General features: G+C 39.4%; 1 protein-coding gene across 1 annotated transcript in view; it reads left to right on the plus strand.

The window, feature by feature from the left end:
• Nucleotides 1–15,607, plus strand: part of LOC588325 (monocarboxylate transporter 12) — a 29,241-nt gene extending 13,634 nt beyond the window's left edge. Inside the window, exons 2-6 of the mRNA XM_788015.5 lie at nt 5,083–5,379; nt 6,186–6,727; nt 8,465–8,690; nt 12,484–12,627; nt 13,862–15,607. Coding sequence (XP_793108.4) covers nt 5,083–5,379; nt 6,186–6,727; nt 8,465–8,690; nt 12,484–12,627; nt 13,862–14,073 — 1,421 coding nt within the window. The 3' untranslated portion in view covers nt 14,074–15,607. The remainder of the gene's footprint in view (nt 1–5,082; nt 5,380–6,185; nt 6,728–8,464; nt 8,691–12,483; nt 12,628–13,861) is intronic.
• Nucleotides 15,608–16,048: the final 441 nt, after the last annotated feature.

Genomic DNA, 16,048 nt, shown 5'->3' on the forward strand with positions numbered 1-16,048 from the left:
AAAGGCGAGAAAGTGGAGGTTGGAAGGAAGAGTATCTTTCGGAAGTGAGTATAGTCCTGAAAAGGACTGTAAACCAGAAAGTTGTAGGAGGGATGAGAGGTTTGAGTAGAAGACTGGATTGAGTTGGAGAGTTGAGTAGGCGAGTAGAGTTGCAGAGCAGGAGCAGGAGAGTAGACTCGACGTTTCGGACAGGTTGACTGTCCGTCTTCAGGAGTGATATTATGATTGTTGAAACAGTTGACATTATTCGCACCTAGTAACGTCAAACAGGATTATTTTTGTATTTTGATCACACAGAAGTTTAATGTTGCAAATATTTTGGCACGTTTCGATTCATTGAAGTTGCGTTTATCTACCAGATTTTTGGCTAGAATCAGGTTTCTCAAACGTCTTTCAGGCAAATTTAGAAGGTGATAAACGCAAAGCCTTTTTTAAAGGGCTTTAGATATGGGCATATCTAAAACGCAAAAAAGGTGTGTTTTGTATGTGACATACAGCCAGAATCACGTTTCTGAGAGATCGATAAACGCAAAACTGTTTTGAACCTCACATACAAATAGGACCACCCAGGTGTTGTGTACAAGCATGTGTGTGAAGTTGACCTCCGAGAAACTGTCTGCTTCCCGGGTCAAAACAGCTGGGCAGACACAAGGCCTTTATTTTGAATCGTGAAGGGACGATAAACGCGACATCCCGCAAATCACGATCGTAATAGTTGTGTATGATAGTGGGGTTCAATAGTGGGGTACGATATGTACATATATAGTGGCAAGCCCCGATAAACGCGCCCCAAGATTGTCAGATTCCAACTTAAGGCTACCATTTCTCTATAAAGAAACTCATCACAGGTAAAAAAAAAAGGGGGGGGGGTACTTTGACACTAATCGCAGGACACAGAGACAACATTACTCAAGATTAACACTATTTGATTTCGACCAAATTCAAGAAAACACTTTAGGGCGATTCTGTCCCATTCAGACAACATTATCAAGCTTTTGAAGAAAAAGACTACGCAGTGAAGATCTGTTTTATAGTACAGTATAGTAGTAAATTACTACACTGTTGGTCATAAAGGTGGAATATTTATTTTTACCCCAGTTTAGGGAAGGATTTTTAAAAATTATTTATTTCTAATAGATCTAGATAATGGCATACATTCTCAGATTTTATTGAATACTAATTTGCGAGTATTTGTTTTGCGTGACTGCTTCATCATATGTGTGTTACTATGCTAATCAGCTAAGGGACCTACGTCCTTAAGTCATGATTGACAGTAATGAGGATTAATGCCTCACAAAAGGGCACTGATATATAGCTGATCGACACGATTTTTATCCTGGGGCCTCACAGTAACGAGGCCATTGCTTAGCCCCTGAATCATGACTGTACGCAGTGTTTGCTAGGTACGCGGCCGCCCCCACAAATCCCCCAAAACGAAGAAAATGCAATAAATTGTCAAAAATTCATTGCAATTTCCCCCCGCCCCCAACAGGAAAAATTCCTCTGTACACTCTTAATGTCAGCGAGTAAATTGTGCCGAGTAAAACAAGCTGAGTAACAAAATGAGCAATTCAGTACTCAAGCTGGAGTAAGAAGTCAATTTTAGTGGTACTCGTCATCCGAGTAATTTGTTACCTTCGATAAAGAGTAAATCAATGACTCAACATTGAGTAAGAACTTCGTTTGTGTCAATTTTGAGTAAACTACGGTTGGGTATTACGCGGCGGCAGGTGATAAATAACTCAACATTGATCTCTTACCCGAATTTACCTCGGGTGCTAGTGAAAGTTGGATCGATGGAAAGTGCAACTAGCTGTCAATATGCATGTGACACCTGTTCTACACATTTTTACATAATTGCAGCTGTATGTTCCTTTGTCTACCTAAGGAACTGTATATTTTGTCCTCTTTCATTGTCCGCCATGTGCATGTCTCGTGCATGCATGTGCGCGTGCAGAAAGATGCGAAAGAACTGAGATAGATGATTGTGACACATTGGGAAGAAATTCTGAGCTCATGGATCGAGCTTGGAAGAGCTCCAACCGACATCTAGGAAGGAACTGGCTTGGACTTTTTTTCTGGCCTCCTTCAGAGGAAGGAGCCCACTGTTTTTGTTGGTGCTTTGAGGAGCACCGAGAAAGCCAGGACAGTGTTATGTAGTCCTCGAGAGAAGCGCCTATTCATGCTCTTCATTGACAGCAGCAGTTGACTACTGCTTCAAGATGTTTCAAGTACTACAGCTGGATTACCCTGCCCAGGCAGCTGTCATATGGGACTTCTTTGATCGTCTCATTCATGGAATTCGTACCAAGGATCTTATTAAACCATTGACCCTAGTACAGATGGACTAATAATGAGATTCTTTCTTTGATGAGAGAACTCTGAGTTTTCACTGTGATTCAAACTGATTTGGGAAATTAAAGTCCAAAAATTATGTTACTGAATTTAAAATGTCGTTGACTTTATGTTATTTGCATATAATAGTGTGTGAATGAAGAACTTCAAATCAATGCTAAATTTAGAAATCAGGCAAAATTATGGTTTATATTCTCTATTGACAAATAATGGTTACTTAACAGCTGTTAAAAAAAGAACAATATTAATCAGCGGTTTAGTTAAACCCTTAGTCAAAATGTTAAAACCCTAGTTGAATCCACCTTTGTTTTAGTCAGTATTGAGTAAAAACATGTACTTAACTTAGTAAATGTTTTTACTCAATATTGATTGAGCAACTAAGCGTTACCCAGATAACATCATACTCAATATTTGAGCAAAAAATTGCTCAAATAATTTGAGTCAAAACATGTACTCGTTAATTGAGTAAAATTTGGCTCAACTCATGAGCAGTTTCTTACTCGACATGAGTTGATTACGTTTCTACCCAGTACTGAGTAAAAAGGGAACCGCTCAACAAAGGAGTAAATATTGAGTAAAGGTTGACTCATTCAAACTGAGTAGAGATTTAGTCTTTTATTGAGTAATATTTTTACTCAACAGATGAGTAAATTTGTTACTCAACACATGCTGAGTAAAGTTTACTCAAAAGTCGGGTGGTTCCCTTTTGACTACTCAAAAGAGTAACATTTTGACTCAAATTGAGCAGTTTTTTTTAGAGTGTAGGGCCATGCATTATGGTTCAAGGCATGGCCACACAGAGAAATTTTTCCTGTTGGGGGCGGGGGGAAATTGCAATGAATTTTTGACAATTTATTGCATTTTCTTCGTTTTGGGGGATTTGTGGGGGCGGCCGCGTACCCTAGCAAACACTGCGTACAGTCATGATTCAGGGGCTAAGCAATGGCCTCGTTACTGTGAGGCCCCAGGATAAAAATCGTGTCGATCAGCTATATAAGTGCCCTTTTGTTAGGCATTAATCCTCATTACTGTCAATTATGATTTAAGGACGTAGGTTCCCTAGCTGATTAGCATAGTAGCACACATATGATTTAGCAGTCACGCAAAAGAAACACTCGCAAATCAATATTCAATAAAATCTGAGAATGTATGCCATTATCTAGATCTATTAGAAATAAATAATTTTTTAAAATCCTTCCCTAAACTGGGGTAAAAATAATTATTCCACCATTATGACCAACAGTGTACAATACAATTCCCTTACAAGGCAAGATAGAGCTGAAATGTCGTACGGGACACAGAAATATAAGTTTAATATGCTCAAATTATGTGAGTTGCATTGGAAAATATCTGTGAAATATAACCAACGGATAGTTTAGCTATCAAAGAAAACTTGAATACACCTTTCACATTGAAAATGTCTTTCGTTTAAAAAATGCACAAGATTAAAATCGTCATGACGATATGTCTTAGCAGACTCTCCCTGTGGAATGCCGTACGATACCTTTAATTATAAAGTAAACAAGTACGCATGTATACACAGTGCTGAATAAGGTATGGTATCAAAATACATGTACAGCCTAAGTTCGATTTCTGAGTATGTAGGTCAAAGGTGAAAGGTCATAGCTCATTAAAAAAATGAAAAAACACGTAATTATATATGTGAAATTGTAGTTTAACTTCCTTGCCTAGAAATATATAGTATGGTCCAATGGAGGTAACTTGTACTGACGTATAGGCCATTTGTACCCTGCGAGGGGATGCTACGCTTTGCGTTGACTTGTTATCATTGCAGCATGAGCTAAATGATAAATCCAGAATATTTTTAAAGAATCTGAGACAAAGTTACCGAATCCCTTAACAAAAATATATAGATATTTATTGAAGCTGTTTTGATTTTCTAGCAACTTTCGAAATAATTATGTCTTACGCAGTAATATCCTTGTGCGTCATCTATTGAAACGTGCAAGCGTCTATGACATGTTACGTAATCCAAACATGATTTGTGTAGGCAATGCCATAGGTTATTGAAATTGTCTTTAAGTTGATTTTTCGAAAGTGTTTCCGATCATGTTAAATTTATTTTGTAAACTTGTAGTTCAGTAATCCTGAAAACATTAATTGAGGATCTTTTATTGTCAGTTCCATTTTTTCCTTCCCATTTCCAGTGTAAAATTAATTTAAGGATACAACATATTGTGCATGACATGTTTGAATCCAGGGGCGGGTCCGGGGCCGCGGGGGGGGGGGGGTTGAGGCATTTGCCCCCAAGCAAAGCAGTTTATGTCCTTTTTTTGTCCATTGATTGCTTTATTTGTTTTTCAATGGTATTGTTTTGATTTTACTTTTTTTTTTTAAACAATATGCACGGACTCGCTTAAAAGCAGTCTGTTTTGATTGATGGTGAGTTTTTACCGTAAATAAATAAATACAATACAATTTTCAAATCGTCCAATCGTATTTTGTGGTGTGCGCGAATTTTCAATAAACCTGTTAACTAATATTTTGCATTCCTCTTGATTAAAAGTTCTTCCGACAAGTCAAAAGCTTGCCATAGGCTTACTGATATAGCAACAATAAATGAATGTTAAGTTAATGTAATCCTGTGATATGCTATATACGTAGCAGATAATTCTAGTAGTTGATAATCAAGGGGTTCTGTAGTGAATCGAAATACAATTCCATTGTAACAAGCGTATTCGTCTCTATTCTTTCTTCTCTTTACAGGATGGGTGGGATCTGTCAACATTGGCCTTAACTGTTTAGCCAGCCCGCTAGCGGCTTTCTTGGAAAGAAAAATTGGCTTTCGCATGACAACAGCTCTGGGGGTTCTCCTGTGCGCCGTCGGTGTTTTCTCGTCGTCGTTTGCGCCGCAACTCTTCATGCTGTACTTCACGTACGGGACTATGTACGGCTTAGGTATCAACCTCTCCTTCCATGCCAGCCTGTGCCTCATGGTGCAGTACTTCCCGACCCAGAACTGTCGCAGGGCCACTTCTATTATCATGATCGGAGGAACCTCTGGTAAGTTGATAGGGGACAAGCCATGCATCGTCGGCGAGACGTGCCGTAGAAGAATGCACTTACACTATTTACAAATGTAAATGCTCCCTTGCATAATGTATTTTTAATTTCAAATGAGAGGAGTATGTAAGCTGTATCAAAGAGGAGCTGTCCCCCCCCCCCCAAAAAAAAAAAAATAAATAAATAAATAAAAAGGAGAAAGTCGCCAATTACTATCCGAAGGAATGATGAATCAACACTGCCAATCCCCGTGTAAAACATAAACATTTCTTACTTGGTCACTGAAAGACTTCGAAAAATGAAACAGATGTAATTTGCAGAGACGTTGCTAACTTGAAGTTGATATAATGCGTATTTTTGTTACAGCAAAGAGTGGGTGTAGCCATCTCACTCCCTGCCCCACGCCCTCCCCCCTCGATTTAAAAGATTGATGTCCGAGTCGCATGTATTGCCTTTATAGCAGTTGGCAAATAATCAATTCTTTTTGGCTTGGGCCCCCTGATTTTTTTGATGTTTTTTGTTTTTGCTCATTACGCTCCTGGGTGCAATAATATATTTGAATAACCTTGTACATGTATTAGTGGTATAATCGATCAGAAATATAAAAAAGGAAAAAGCAACAAAAGGAGGAAGAAAAGAAGCATGGGCTGATGGCCTTTTTTGTTTGTTTGTTTCATTTTTTGTTGTTGATTTGCCTTTTGCATGCTAGAGTATTTTGTAGCCACAAGAACACACCAAAAACCTGACGATCTATATTATGCCAAAATGATAGTTTTAACATTTCTTTTTGTTTATTTGCTTTACAGGAATGTTGGTGTTCAGTCCTGTCATGGAGAGATTAATCCGAATGTTCACGTGGCGTGGAGCGCTAAGGATCAGCGGCATCTTCGTTCTCTGTCTCGGGCTTCCCTTCGCCTTACTCTGCAAGTCACCCGAAGAGACTGCTAAAGAGGTAGAAAGGGTGGACAGAAAGTACAGCAAATGCGCAGAGGCCCTCGAGGACTCGGTAGGCAAGTACAAACGGGACCTGCAGAAGGTTTACCCAGAGGATGATACGGACGATCGGAGGGTCTGGAAGACGAACTCTTCCGAGGACTGTGACGATAATGAAAACGAGGATGAGGGATGTTCATTGCGCGGCGGCTCGAAGACACATGGTACGAACTCAAACTGTATAAGTGATAAAGAACATGCCATTGATCTTCTAGAGAACGTTGTTGTCCAGGAAGAAGAAGAGAAGTTAGGATGCCAGAAGTGGCTCTTTATCCTTGGCTCTTGGAGATCCTGGTTTTTCCTTGTCTCGGTTTTCATCTCAACATTTTCGTGGAGCTTTTACTGGGTTAACCTTGTAAGTTGCAGCTTTCGTCAATTTTCACTTGCAATAATGTAGGAATATTGAACGCAATCGCAAAGACGTTCGTAATATTAACCCAAGTCTTGCCCATCAATAATTAATGATATGGGCGAACATGACATTAGTCTTGTTCAGACGATGGCAATTTAAACCCGCGTTTCGTTAAACGATGTTTCGTTATAGTATCGTTAGTAAGCGTCCACACACACAATTTCATCATATAACTATCCCGAAACGGTAAAACTAATCACGCCTAATCACAGAAAATGTTGTGTGAGGACACGGGGTAATGGTGTAAGTGAAATATACATGAGATATTTACTACTGCAGGGATTGAACATGGCTAATAATGTAGTACGTAATCCAAATATAATTTCTCTGGAATGTACAATAGGGTATTGACATTAGAGGATTTTTGAAAGTCTTTGGATCCGATCGTGCTAATGTTTTTCATGTTTTTCATTAGATTACTCAAACAACAGGGATGGAGCACATTTATCATTTGCTTGAGTGAAGGTTTCTTCTTGTATTTCTATTTAGAATGTAGAAACTTTTAAAGTGGCGGACTGGGACGGGGCTAAATTTGGTCAAGGAAATTGGGTGCGAACGGCCTATTGTAGTTTCAGTTGCCCGACCGGTCCATTGTAGTTTGCCCGACCGGCCCTCCGACAACAAACCGACCGGCCGTAGGCAATATTAACGGCTGGTCCTCTGGGAAACCTCTAACAACTCCCTATTACTAGTTCCCTCCTCCACCATGTCTAATAAACAGGGCAGTGTTTCTCGAAACCGTCATAACTACAAGTTCACCGACATCCCATTGAAACGCGTGTTAAACTTAATACACGCCTTTCAATGGGATGTCGATGAACTTGTACTTATGACGGTTTCGAGAAACGCTGCCCAGACCCCCAAAATATGTTTAACAAGTTTGCCAAATAAGGTTCTATCTGGTTATTTTTTTCTATATCAACAGAAGACTACTGTAAAAGAGTTTTCCTAATCTGTTTTTGTATAATAATTTTGTCAAGAATGACATTAATTGATAAATCAAACCCATTCAAATGTGTTCTCCAGGCCTTTGACTGGTATCGATCGCAAATCTTTCACGCATCACAAAGTCATGAACACGAAGAAAGTAGGTCACAATGTATAAAACCAAAATACAGTTTGGGAGCATTAATTATATTTGGGATAAATTCACAGATGTTAGTTCTCGCCGAATGTTAAAGCTCGCTTTATCAAGGAAAAACGCTCATCATAATGACTCAAACGCAAAGGACTTACAATTATAGAAAAGTATAGTTACAGTATAATGTAGTGATGAATAATCTGTATTAACATCAATCAAGTAAATGAAGCTAACATGAATTTTGTTTGAGAATTAGGTTGCTTTATTGGTCTATCATAATACCTGCCCCTAGCCAGTATTTCTACCCTTGGTGATAGGCCTAATGTCTCTTTGTATGAATCCATCCCCGCTTTTTACAACACAGTTTAAAAGTATCTTTCACACAGGCTTTCACACCTTTTTTAATTATTATTCCTTGTGTAAAATGTAAATTTCTACGATCTTTGAAATTTGTTTGTCCCTTAGTGTCCTCTCTGTTTGTCGTAATAATATATCGTTTCGATAGATTTTATTGACTTGCGGACAGGGTTAATTGTATTGTATTTTCTTTAGATTTTAGAATGATGTTCTTAAAACATTTTTTCCCCGTCTTCTTGAAGGTAAGCCATCTGTCAAACGTTGGGTTTTCACAGCGCCAGAGTGCTCTGGTCCTCTCCACGTGTGCGGCAGCTGAGTTAATCACCAAAGTGCTTCTTGCCCTCTTCGGTGACCGTCTTCCGGTCAGCAACGTCTCGATCCTGGCCATACAGGGTATCATCACCAGTGCCTTCACAGTCGGCGTCATGTACATCAACAGCTTCGGCGTCGGCATTGGTATTATACTAGGTAAGGGGTGGAGCGTCCCAGTCACACTAGGCGCGTCTTCATCATCTCGAGATTGCCAAATAGCCCGCTATTTCTGATTTGGGAAATAATCCCGAAGTTACAAATCGCGTCTTCATCAGCTCGAGATTCGAACTCGAAACTTGAAACTCGAAACTTGAAACTCGACCTTGAGAAATTAGCTCGAGACATTTTGCTCAGCGTCGGCGCATAGTGCGAGTCTTCGGTCTGGTGAAAACGCATCGGACAAATAGCTGGATATTTCGCCAAAATTAATAGTGGGATATTTTGCAAACTATCCCAAGATATCTCAGGATGACAATCCCTACCGAATATCCCGCTAATGGCTACTTCAGTCTGATGAAAACGCATATTAGCTGGATAGCGATCGGGATAGTTCAAATAGCTGGATATTTGGCAATCTCGAGATAGTGAAGGCAGGCCTATTGACGGGACCGCCAACACACCAAACAAAACAGCATTACATTATACCCTGACTGAATATCAAGGAATTGGTCGGTTTGGAGTCTGGTTCGGCGGTGTGACTGCGCAAAACCGACTATAAAATAATCCCAATCCGATCACTTCTTGCAATTTGGAGGTATTGTTCACTGCTACCTATAAATATAAAATAATTTCACACCGATTGTGAAAATATCTCTTATTCTTGATGTATAAAGTTTATATCATTTCAACACTCTTAATCAATCTTACCGTCATAGAGATATATTTATCAATAAAGCTCCGAGAGGATAAACGTTATATATATCAAAGAATAAACCATTCATGAGGTAAACTGATTGCGTGTTGGTGATAACTATTTTGGATAGATAACGCGAGAGGTATAACCCAGTTACACTCGTGTGACCAACACCATCGGTGTCTAAAATTAGTCTAAAACTATAACAATTTCAAAGTTGCGACAGAAAATGTTTGGAGGGGGGGGGGGCAGGCGCGGATCCAGGATTTCTTAGGGGAGGGGGCCCAACTTTTTTTTTTTTGCTCCCGAAAATTTGAAAATCGCGCCGGCCGAAAAGTCGCTCAGTGGGGGGGGGGGGGGGGGGGGGGGGGGGGGTACAGAGCACAATTTTTTTTTTTTTTTTTTTTTTTTTTTTTTTTTTGCTCCCGAAAATTTGAAAAACGCGCCGGCCAATTTGCACCCCCCCCCCCCCCCTTGAGCGCCAGGGGGTGGGGGGGGCCAAACCCCCCAAAAAGGTAAAAATCACGTGATTTTACATGATTTTTTTTCTCAAGGGGGGGGGGCCGGGCTCCCCCCCCCCCCCCCTGGATCCGCCACTGGGGGGGGGGGGGGTTGTGAGACACACCACCCCCATTCCTCTCTCTATAGCAACACTCCTGTAATTGTTATTTGCTGCTTCTTATACATGTATCTCTGGTACAGCTTTCAATTTTAAATAGAATGGCGAATAGCCGTTGTTTTTATGTGAAACATGGGCTACCTATATACGAAATTGATAATAGGTTCGATTTCACCCGAAATTACGAGAGGGAAGCTGAAATGCAAACAATGATCACTGCTCGGCTCACTGCCCAGTGAATCAAGATCAATAGGAATCTAGTGAATAGAGGTTTGAGACTGGATTATTTGATTTGTCAAATTATTCCGGACAAAACCAGATCGGGCTGAGTGGGTGTCTGCAGATTTGATAGTAAATATGGTTATAGAAAAGTGGAAGAAAGAATTGTTGGAGAGAGAGAGAGACAGACAGACAATAAAAGAAACCTTTGTTACCGGTGCAGGGCTGCTCCTGCAAAATATGTAAGCAGTGGCGTATCCAGGACTGTCAGAACTATATTAAGAGGGGGTAGTTCTTACGTTAATTCTTCCAATGAACATTATTTCTAGGAAAGTCACCCGGCTTTTTCCGAACGGTTTTTTTTTTTTGGGGGGGGAGGCGGTTGATTAATGATTCCGGACTAAACTCCGATGGGTAGGATCGGGCGTTTGCAGATTTGATTATAGCCTAATAGATAAGAAGATAGAATTTTTTGTGTGTGACTGTTTCATGGCAGCTCCTGTTATGTGTAATTTTGTAGTAAGGAAATATGGAGAAAAAGTATTCCCGATTGTCCCCCCCCCATCAGGAATCCCTACTGCCCTCCTAATCTCCAAAGAGCTGGCGAGGGCCCCGGTATTTCTTATTGAGTTATAACTAATATGTTTCATGCTAAATCATGTTTTACTCCTTCACTTCTTCAGTAAACATGTATAGTCTACCTCCATCGTTAAACCATTGTGAATTAGTGTGTTACAAGGATAGGGTAACAAGGTTCATGTGAAACTGCCTCAGATCAGGGGAGTGTTTCACAAAGACTAAGATCGACTAAGTTGGACTTAACTATGGCAGGCTGTTCTCACCATCATGATCTTTAGGTAACATTCAGTCTTCAATAATGAATTATCAGAAAATGTAAATTCTGTAGATTCGTGACCACGATTTGTAAGTCTCTTGAGAGACATACCAGTAAATGGTGAGAGCAAACAGTGGCATGAACAGCCTGCCACAGTTCAGTCCAACTTTAAGTCAATCTTAGTCTTTGTGAAACACCCCCTGAATGCCAAAATATGAAAATGGGATGATGTATGTGTTCATGCCTTTACGAGTTTTAAAATCATTTCACCGGTACAACTGCAGGCCCGTTTTGTTTTGTTTATTTTGTATAATGCCCAAGGAATCTGGTGAATAGAGGTTTTCAAATGGATTATTTGATTTGTCAAACTACTCCAGACAAAAACCCGATGGGAAATGGATGAATGTTTGCAGATTAGCTAGCAGATTTATTTAGAGAAAAAGGAGAGGCAGAATTGAATTGTAGGGGAGAGGTAGACACACAGTGGTCGGGGGAATAGAATCTGATAGAGAGAGAGAGAGAGAGAGAGAGGGGGGGTGGGAGAGAGAGAGAGAGGCGGAGAGAAAGAGAGGGAAGAAGGGAGAGAGAGGGGAGACTAGGAGGGGGAAGAAGAAGAGAAATGACCAAATAATGAACACATTTGATTGTGTGTTGGGGCAGCTCCTGGATAAAAATTGCCTAACTTGATGGAAATTAAATTGGGGCAATTATACGTCAATGTGGACATTACCAATCGCGATCTCCCTTTACAACAAATTGAGCAAACATTACCCGACATTTATACCGTGATGATAGACCCAGGGTCGTCAAATAAGGATTTCCCTGACGTAAACTAGTGTCCCTTTTGCTATGCAAACACCCGAAAAAAACATCCGAAAATTGTTGAAAATGGGTCTTTTTTCGAGAAAAATACCCCGAAATGCCCCCTAAAAATGGCTAGGGGTTTTCTCCGTCCAATTCAAATCTGAGTATACCCCCGGGATAAATGGCTGCTTTTGTTCAATAGTGAACCCTTTCTCTCGTCCCTTTCCTCAATTTTTGCATTTTTGAGGATTGAAGTTTAATATTGCTAACGATGCCTTCTTCTTCGATTATTGTTTGTTTAGTGTTCCTTGTCTATTGTGACATTTTTATGTTGCTTTTATGTGATTTTTAAAATTGTAACCTTTTGAACTTTGTATGTGGCAGTCTGTGGTCTGTTTTTACAAGTTTTTTTGTCAATAAACCGGAATGAATGAATGAATGTATGTGGATGGATGGATGGATAGATAGATGAATGGATGGATGGACGAATGGGTGGGTGGATAGGCGAATGAATGAAATGAAGGGTTGAATAAGTAAATTAATGATCGGATTGATGCATATACAAATAAATTCATAAATTCATGGATATTTAATCAATGAATTGATATGTTTTGCGCAGGTGTTGGAAGTATGCGGGGTGTCTACCAGGTGGTTCCGTACATGGGCTGTGTGGAGATCATCGGGACAAGGTGGGGTGACGAGGCTCAGACACTTACCCTTTTTGTCCAGGGCTTGGGCTACCTTGTTGGTGCCCTTCCTTCAGGTAAGCTATATACTCATCAGGGCACTTTGACGGGCAAGTCCAAGGTCCTTTGATATCCCTTGTATACGTTACCAAGTAGTGTACAGTTCTGCATGTACATTAACCCTTTGACTACTGAAGTATCTAGTTCCCATAGTTTTATCACAGGAACCACCCGGTTCCAGTAAGCAACGAGTTAATAAAAAAAGTGTCTATTCACTTCATATAATTTTGTTCCGATAATAGCTTTAGTAGGGCTATTAACCTGATGCAATGATCAAATATACTAAAATCCTAGGTGTGGTCTGTGACGTATATACGGTACCAAATAAGTTGGACTTGCTCACCACAGCACACCTAAGGGGTTGATCGGCATACGGGCTGAATATCCAGGAGAGGGGGGGGGGGGGTAGCATCTCTTTATCGAGTAACTTTCCTTCTTTTTTAAATGTGGATACCTTTTCAGTAAAAATATAGATTACAAAATTTGTAGATGCACGAATAAGATGGGCGGTTGCCAGAATAGTGAGAATACTATTAATCTAAACATTATCAGGGGGAGGGGGAGGCCCTACCTCATATGCCTGAGGTCCTTGCTTGTGCATCAGGCACGTAGCCACGGGGGGCACGTGTCCCCCCCCCCCCCTAAAAAAAAAAAAAAAAAAAAAAAAAAAAAAAAAAAAGATCGGTTGAACTTTTTTAGACCCCCTTTTTTTTTTTTTTTTTTTTTTTTTTACCTCGATCGGTCGATTACATGTATGTACCCCCCCCCGCCCCCAACATCAAACTCTGGTTACGTGCTTGTTGTGCATGCAATGTGAACCATGTGAGATGGTGGATGTACACTGTTATCAACTATAACAATTTTTGTTCAATTAGCAACGGGATCTTGGAAAATTAGCAGACGGAAATCGTGTAGAGTTCAACGCAGCTTTTTTCAAAGCGTTGTCGGAAAGCGGTTTGTTCGAGCATAATGTCGTCACTACACAAGGGGACTTGTGAACCCTAGAATGTATAGTTTTCAAACAGTTTTACCTTGTCAAGCACCTGAGATGCGGATGTACCCCCCCCCCCCCCCTCAGGGAAAGGAGGAGGGGGGCACCACCTCTTACGCCTGTGTCCTTGGGGTGGAACTTGATTCAAGACCAAAGGAAATTAAATCAAATGTGGACATTAACATAGCTCCCATTGCTTCCGAACATTGCTTCGAATCATAATTCCGTTCTTATTTCCCACCAAACTTTTCATGATGCAGGTGCAATATTTGACCTCACACAGTCCTACCAAACGTGTCTAGTTATGGTCGCCGTTCTCTTCATCGTGTCGTCGGTGGCGCTGTTCATCATTCAAATCTTCGATCGTTTCCGTGCCAGAAAAGAGAAAGAACTACCTGCAACCACCGACGTAACTTCGATACACTTTGCCTTACAAAATGAGGTTATTAGCGACAGGGTCACTGCTTTATAAAATAGTGAATGGAAAGATTATTGAGATATTTGTGGTGTGAGAGATAGATATAGTGAGAGAGAGAGAGAAGAGAGAGAGAAAATGTATACAAAGTATATATGGACTACCGATCTTTACAATTTTTTTCCGTAGAGATCAGTGGTATGGTCCTTCTTTTTTGTGTGTGAAATGAATCTCTTGCTCAGAATATATGATATATCTTTCTCATTGTTGTCATATTATATTAGTCATGTAGATGGAGACCAGTAGAAAATACCTCATATATTGATAATCAGTGTGACACATATAATGTGAAATACCCATTGTACATGTACATTATTATTGTCTTTCAGTTTATTATTCTATAAATAATTTTTGACGCACAAATTGTGCAATATGGTTTATACTGTACGAGTAAATTGCATTTTACCACTGTGTTGTGATCAAATCTAGTCGGAGGAAGAAAAAGGTTAGAATTGCTACCTCTGAACTTTATTTTTTGTTATATACTTTCATTTTATATAATATTTTTTTTTGTTGCGGTGGTGTTATAGGTTTTGTCAAAAGAACGATCGCCGATGCCAAAAAAAATGATGGTGCAAATTAAAATAATGAGGAACATGTGATTCTGTTCTATCGTTCCCCTAAAAAGTTTGCCAGTAGTTCGTCCATTTTACATGCATTAAATAATGGTGTTTCATGGTAACGCTACCATTTTTCATAGTCATATCAAGAGGTTTTGCATTCATGGATGAAATATGGATTGTGCTGCACTCCACCCAGGTGAAGTAAATGGGGACCTGGTAGGAATTTGTTCCTTGAAACGCAGAGCGCTTGACAGCTGCTGTGCTAAAAGCCAGGGTCATTATGCTACATTATTGTAGAGCGCTTAGAGACTTCTGATAAAGTAAGTGTTATGCGCTATATAAGTAAATTATTATGAATAAATGAAATATGCCGTATGGGTTACGTTGCACACAATCGCCCTTTTACATTTCTTCACATTTGTTCCACTATTTCTGTAGAAAAAAATGGAAAACAAATAAAATAAATGAAGAGCAGATAAGGAATTGAAAATACAGTCCTTTTCGTTGCACTGGATTTAGGCAGTGAATATTTAGATTTTAACAGTTTAAGATTTAAATTCGACTAAGAGTCTTAGATAATCATGCTCTGAAATCATGATCTGTTCGTCTCAGTAAACTACATTCCTAAGTGCTGTATCTCGTGTGGAGTTTCTACTAGGAATAAAAACAAAGCCACTGGTTTCCATTTTGCTGTTTGATATATGAACTTCAGGTAGCCCTCATCGGGTACAACAAGAATGTCTATCTTTTTGGTCAGCGTGCCTTTTTTTCTAGGTTTAAAAAAATGACAATTATGACCGTTGATAAAACTTCAGGTTTTCACAGTGAATAAATAATTTTGTTTAAACATGTATGTCTATCTTTTTGGTCAGCGTGCCTTTTTTTCTAGGTTTAAAAAAATGACAATTATGACCGTTGATAAAACTTCAGGTTTTCACAGTGAATAAATAATTTTGTTTAAACATGTATGTCAAATTCATCGACGCAAGATTTATGTAATTTATGTAAATATGTTTTTAAAGAATGTTTTGAATGTTTGATTAGGCTTTTTGAGAAATCAAAGTCCACAGAAACTTTATTGGTATCTGATTCTGATAGCAATTGTGCATCGGAACTGTAATTTCTGCCAATATTTTGCTACCCAGTGTAAATGATGATCTCGTTCTTTGGGGTTTAAAAATGTGCCCTTTCATTTCATTGACGTAACATTCAAAGCATGGCATTAACTACGAATAGCATTCAAAGATCATAGATTCGTCAACCTCGCTGTTAACCTTTAACACATCTTATAATAACGAGGGCTTAAAGAAAACGACAACGCAATAAACAGCAACGATAGATCCAATTTTTTGAGAGAGGCATGTGAACATTTGAAATCTCATTGTTTTTATATGTATGAATTTTTTAAA

Source organism: Strongylocentrotus purpuratus, unplaced genomic scaffold, assembly GCF_000002235.5.
Source record: "Strongylocentrotus purpuratus isolate Spur 01 unplaced genomic scaffold, Spur_5.0 spur5_scaffold_8, whole genome shotgun sequence".
Taxonomy (NCBI): Eukaryota; Metazoa; Echinodermata; class Echinoidea; order Camarodonta; family Strongylocentrotidae; genus Strongylocentrotus; species Strongylocentrotus purpuratus.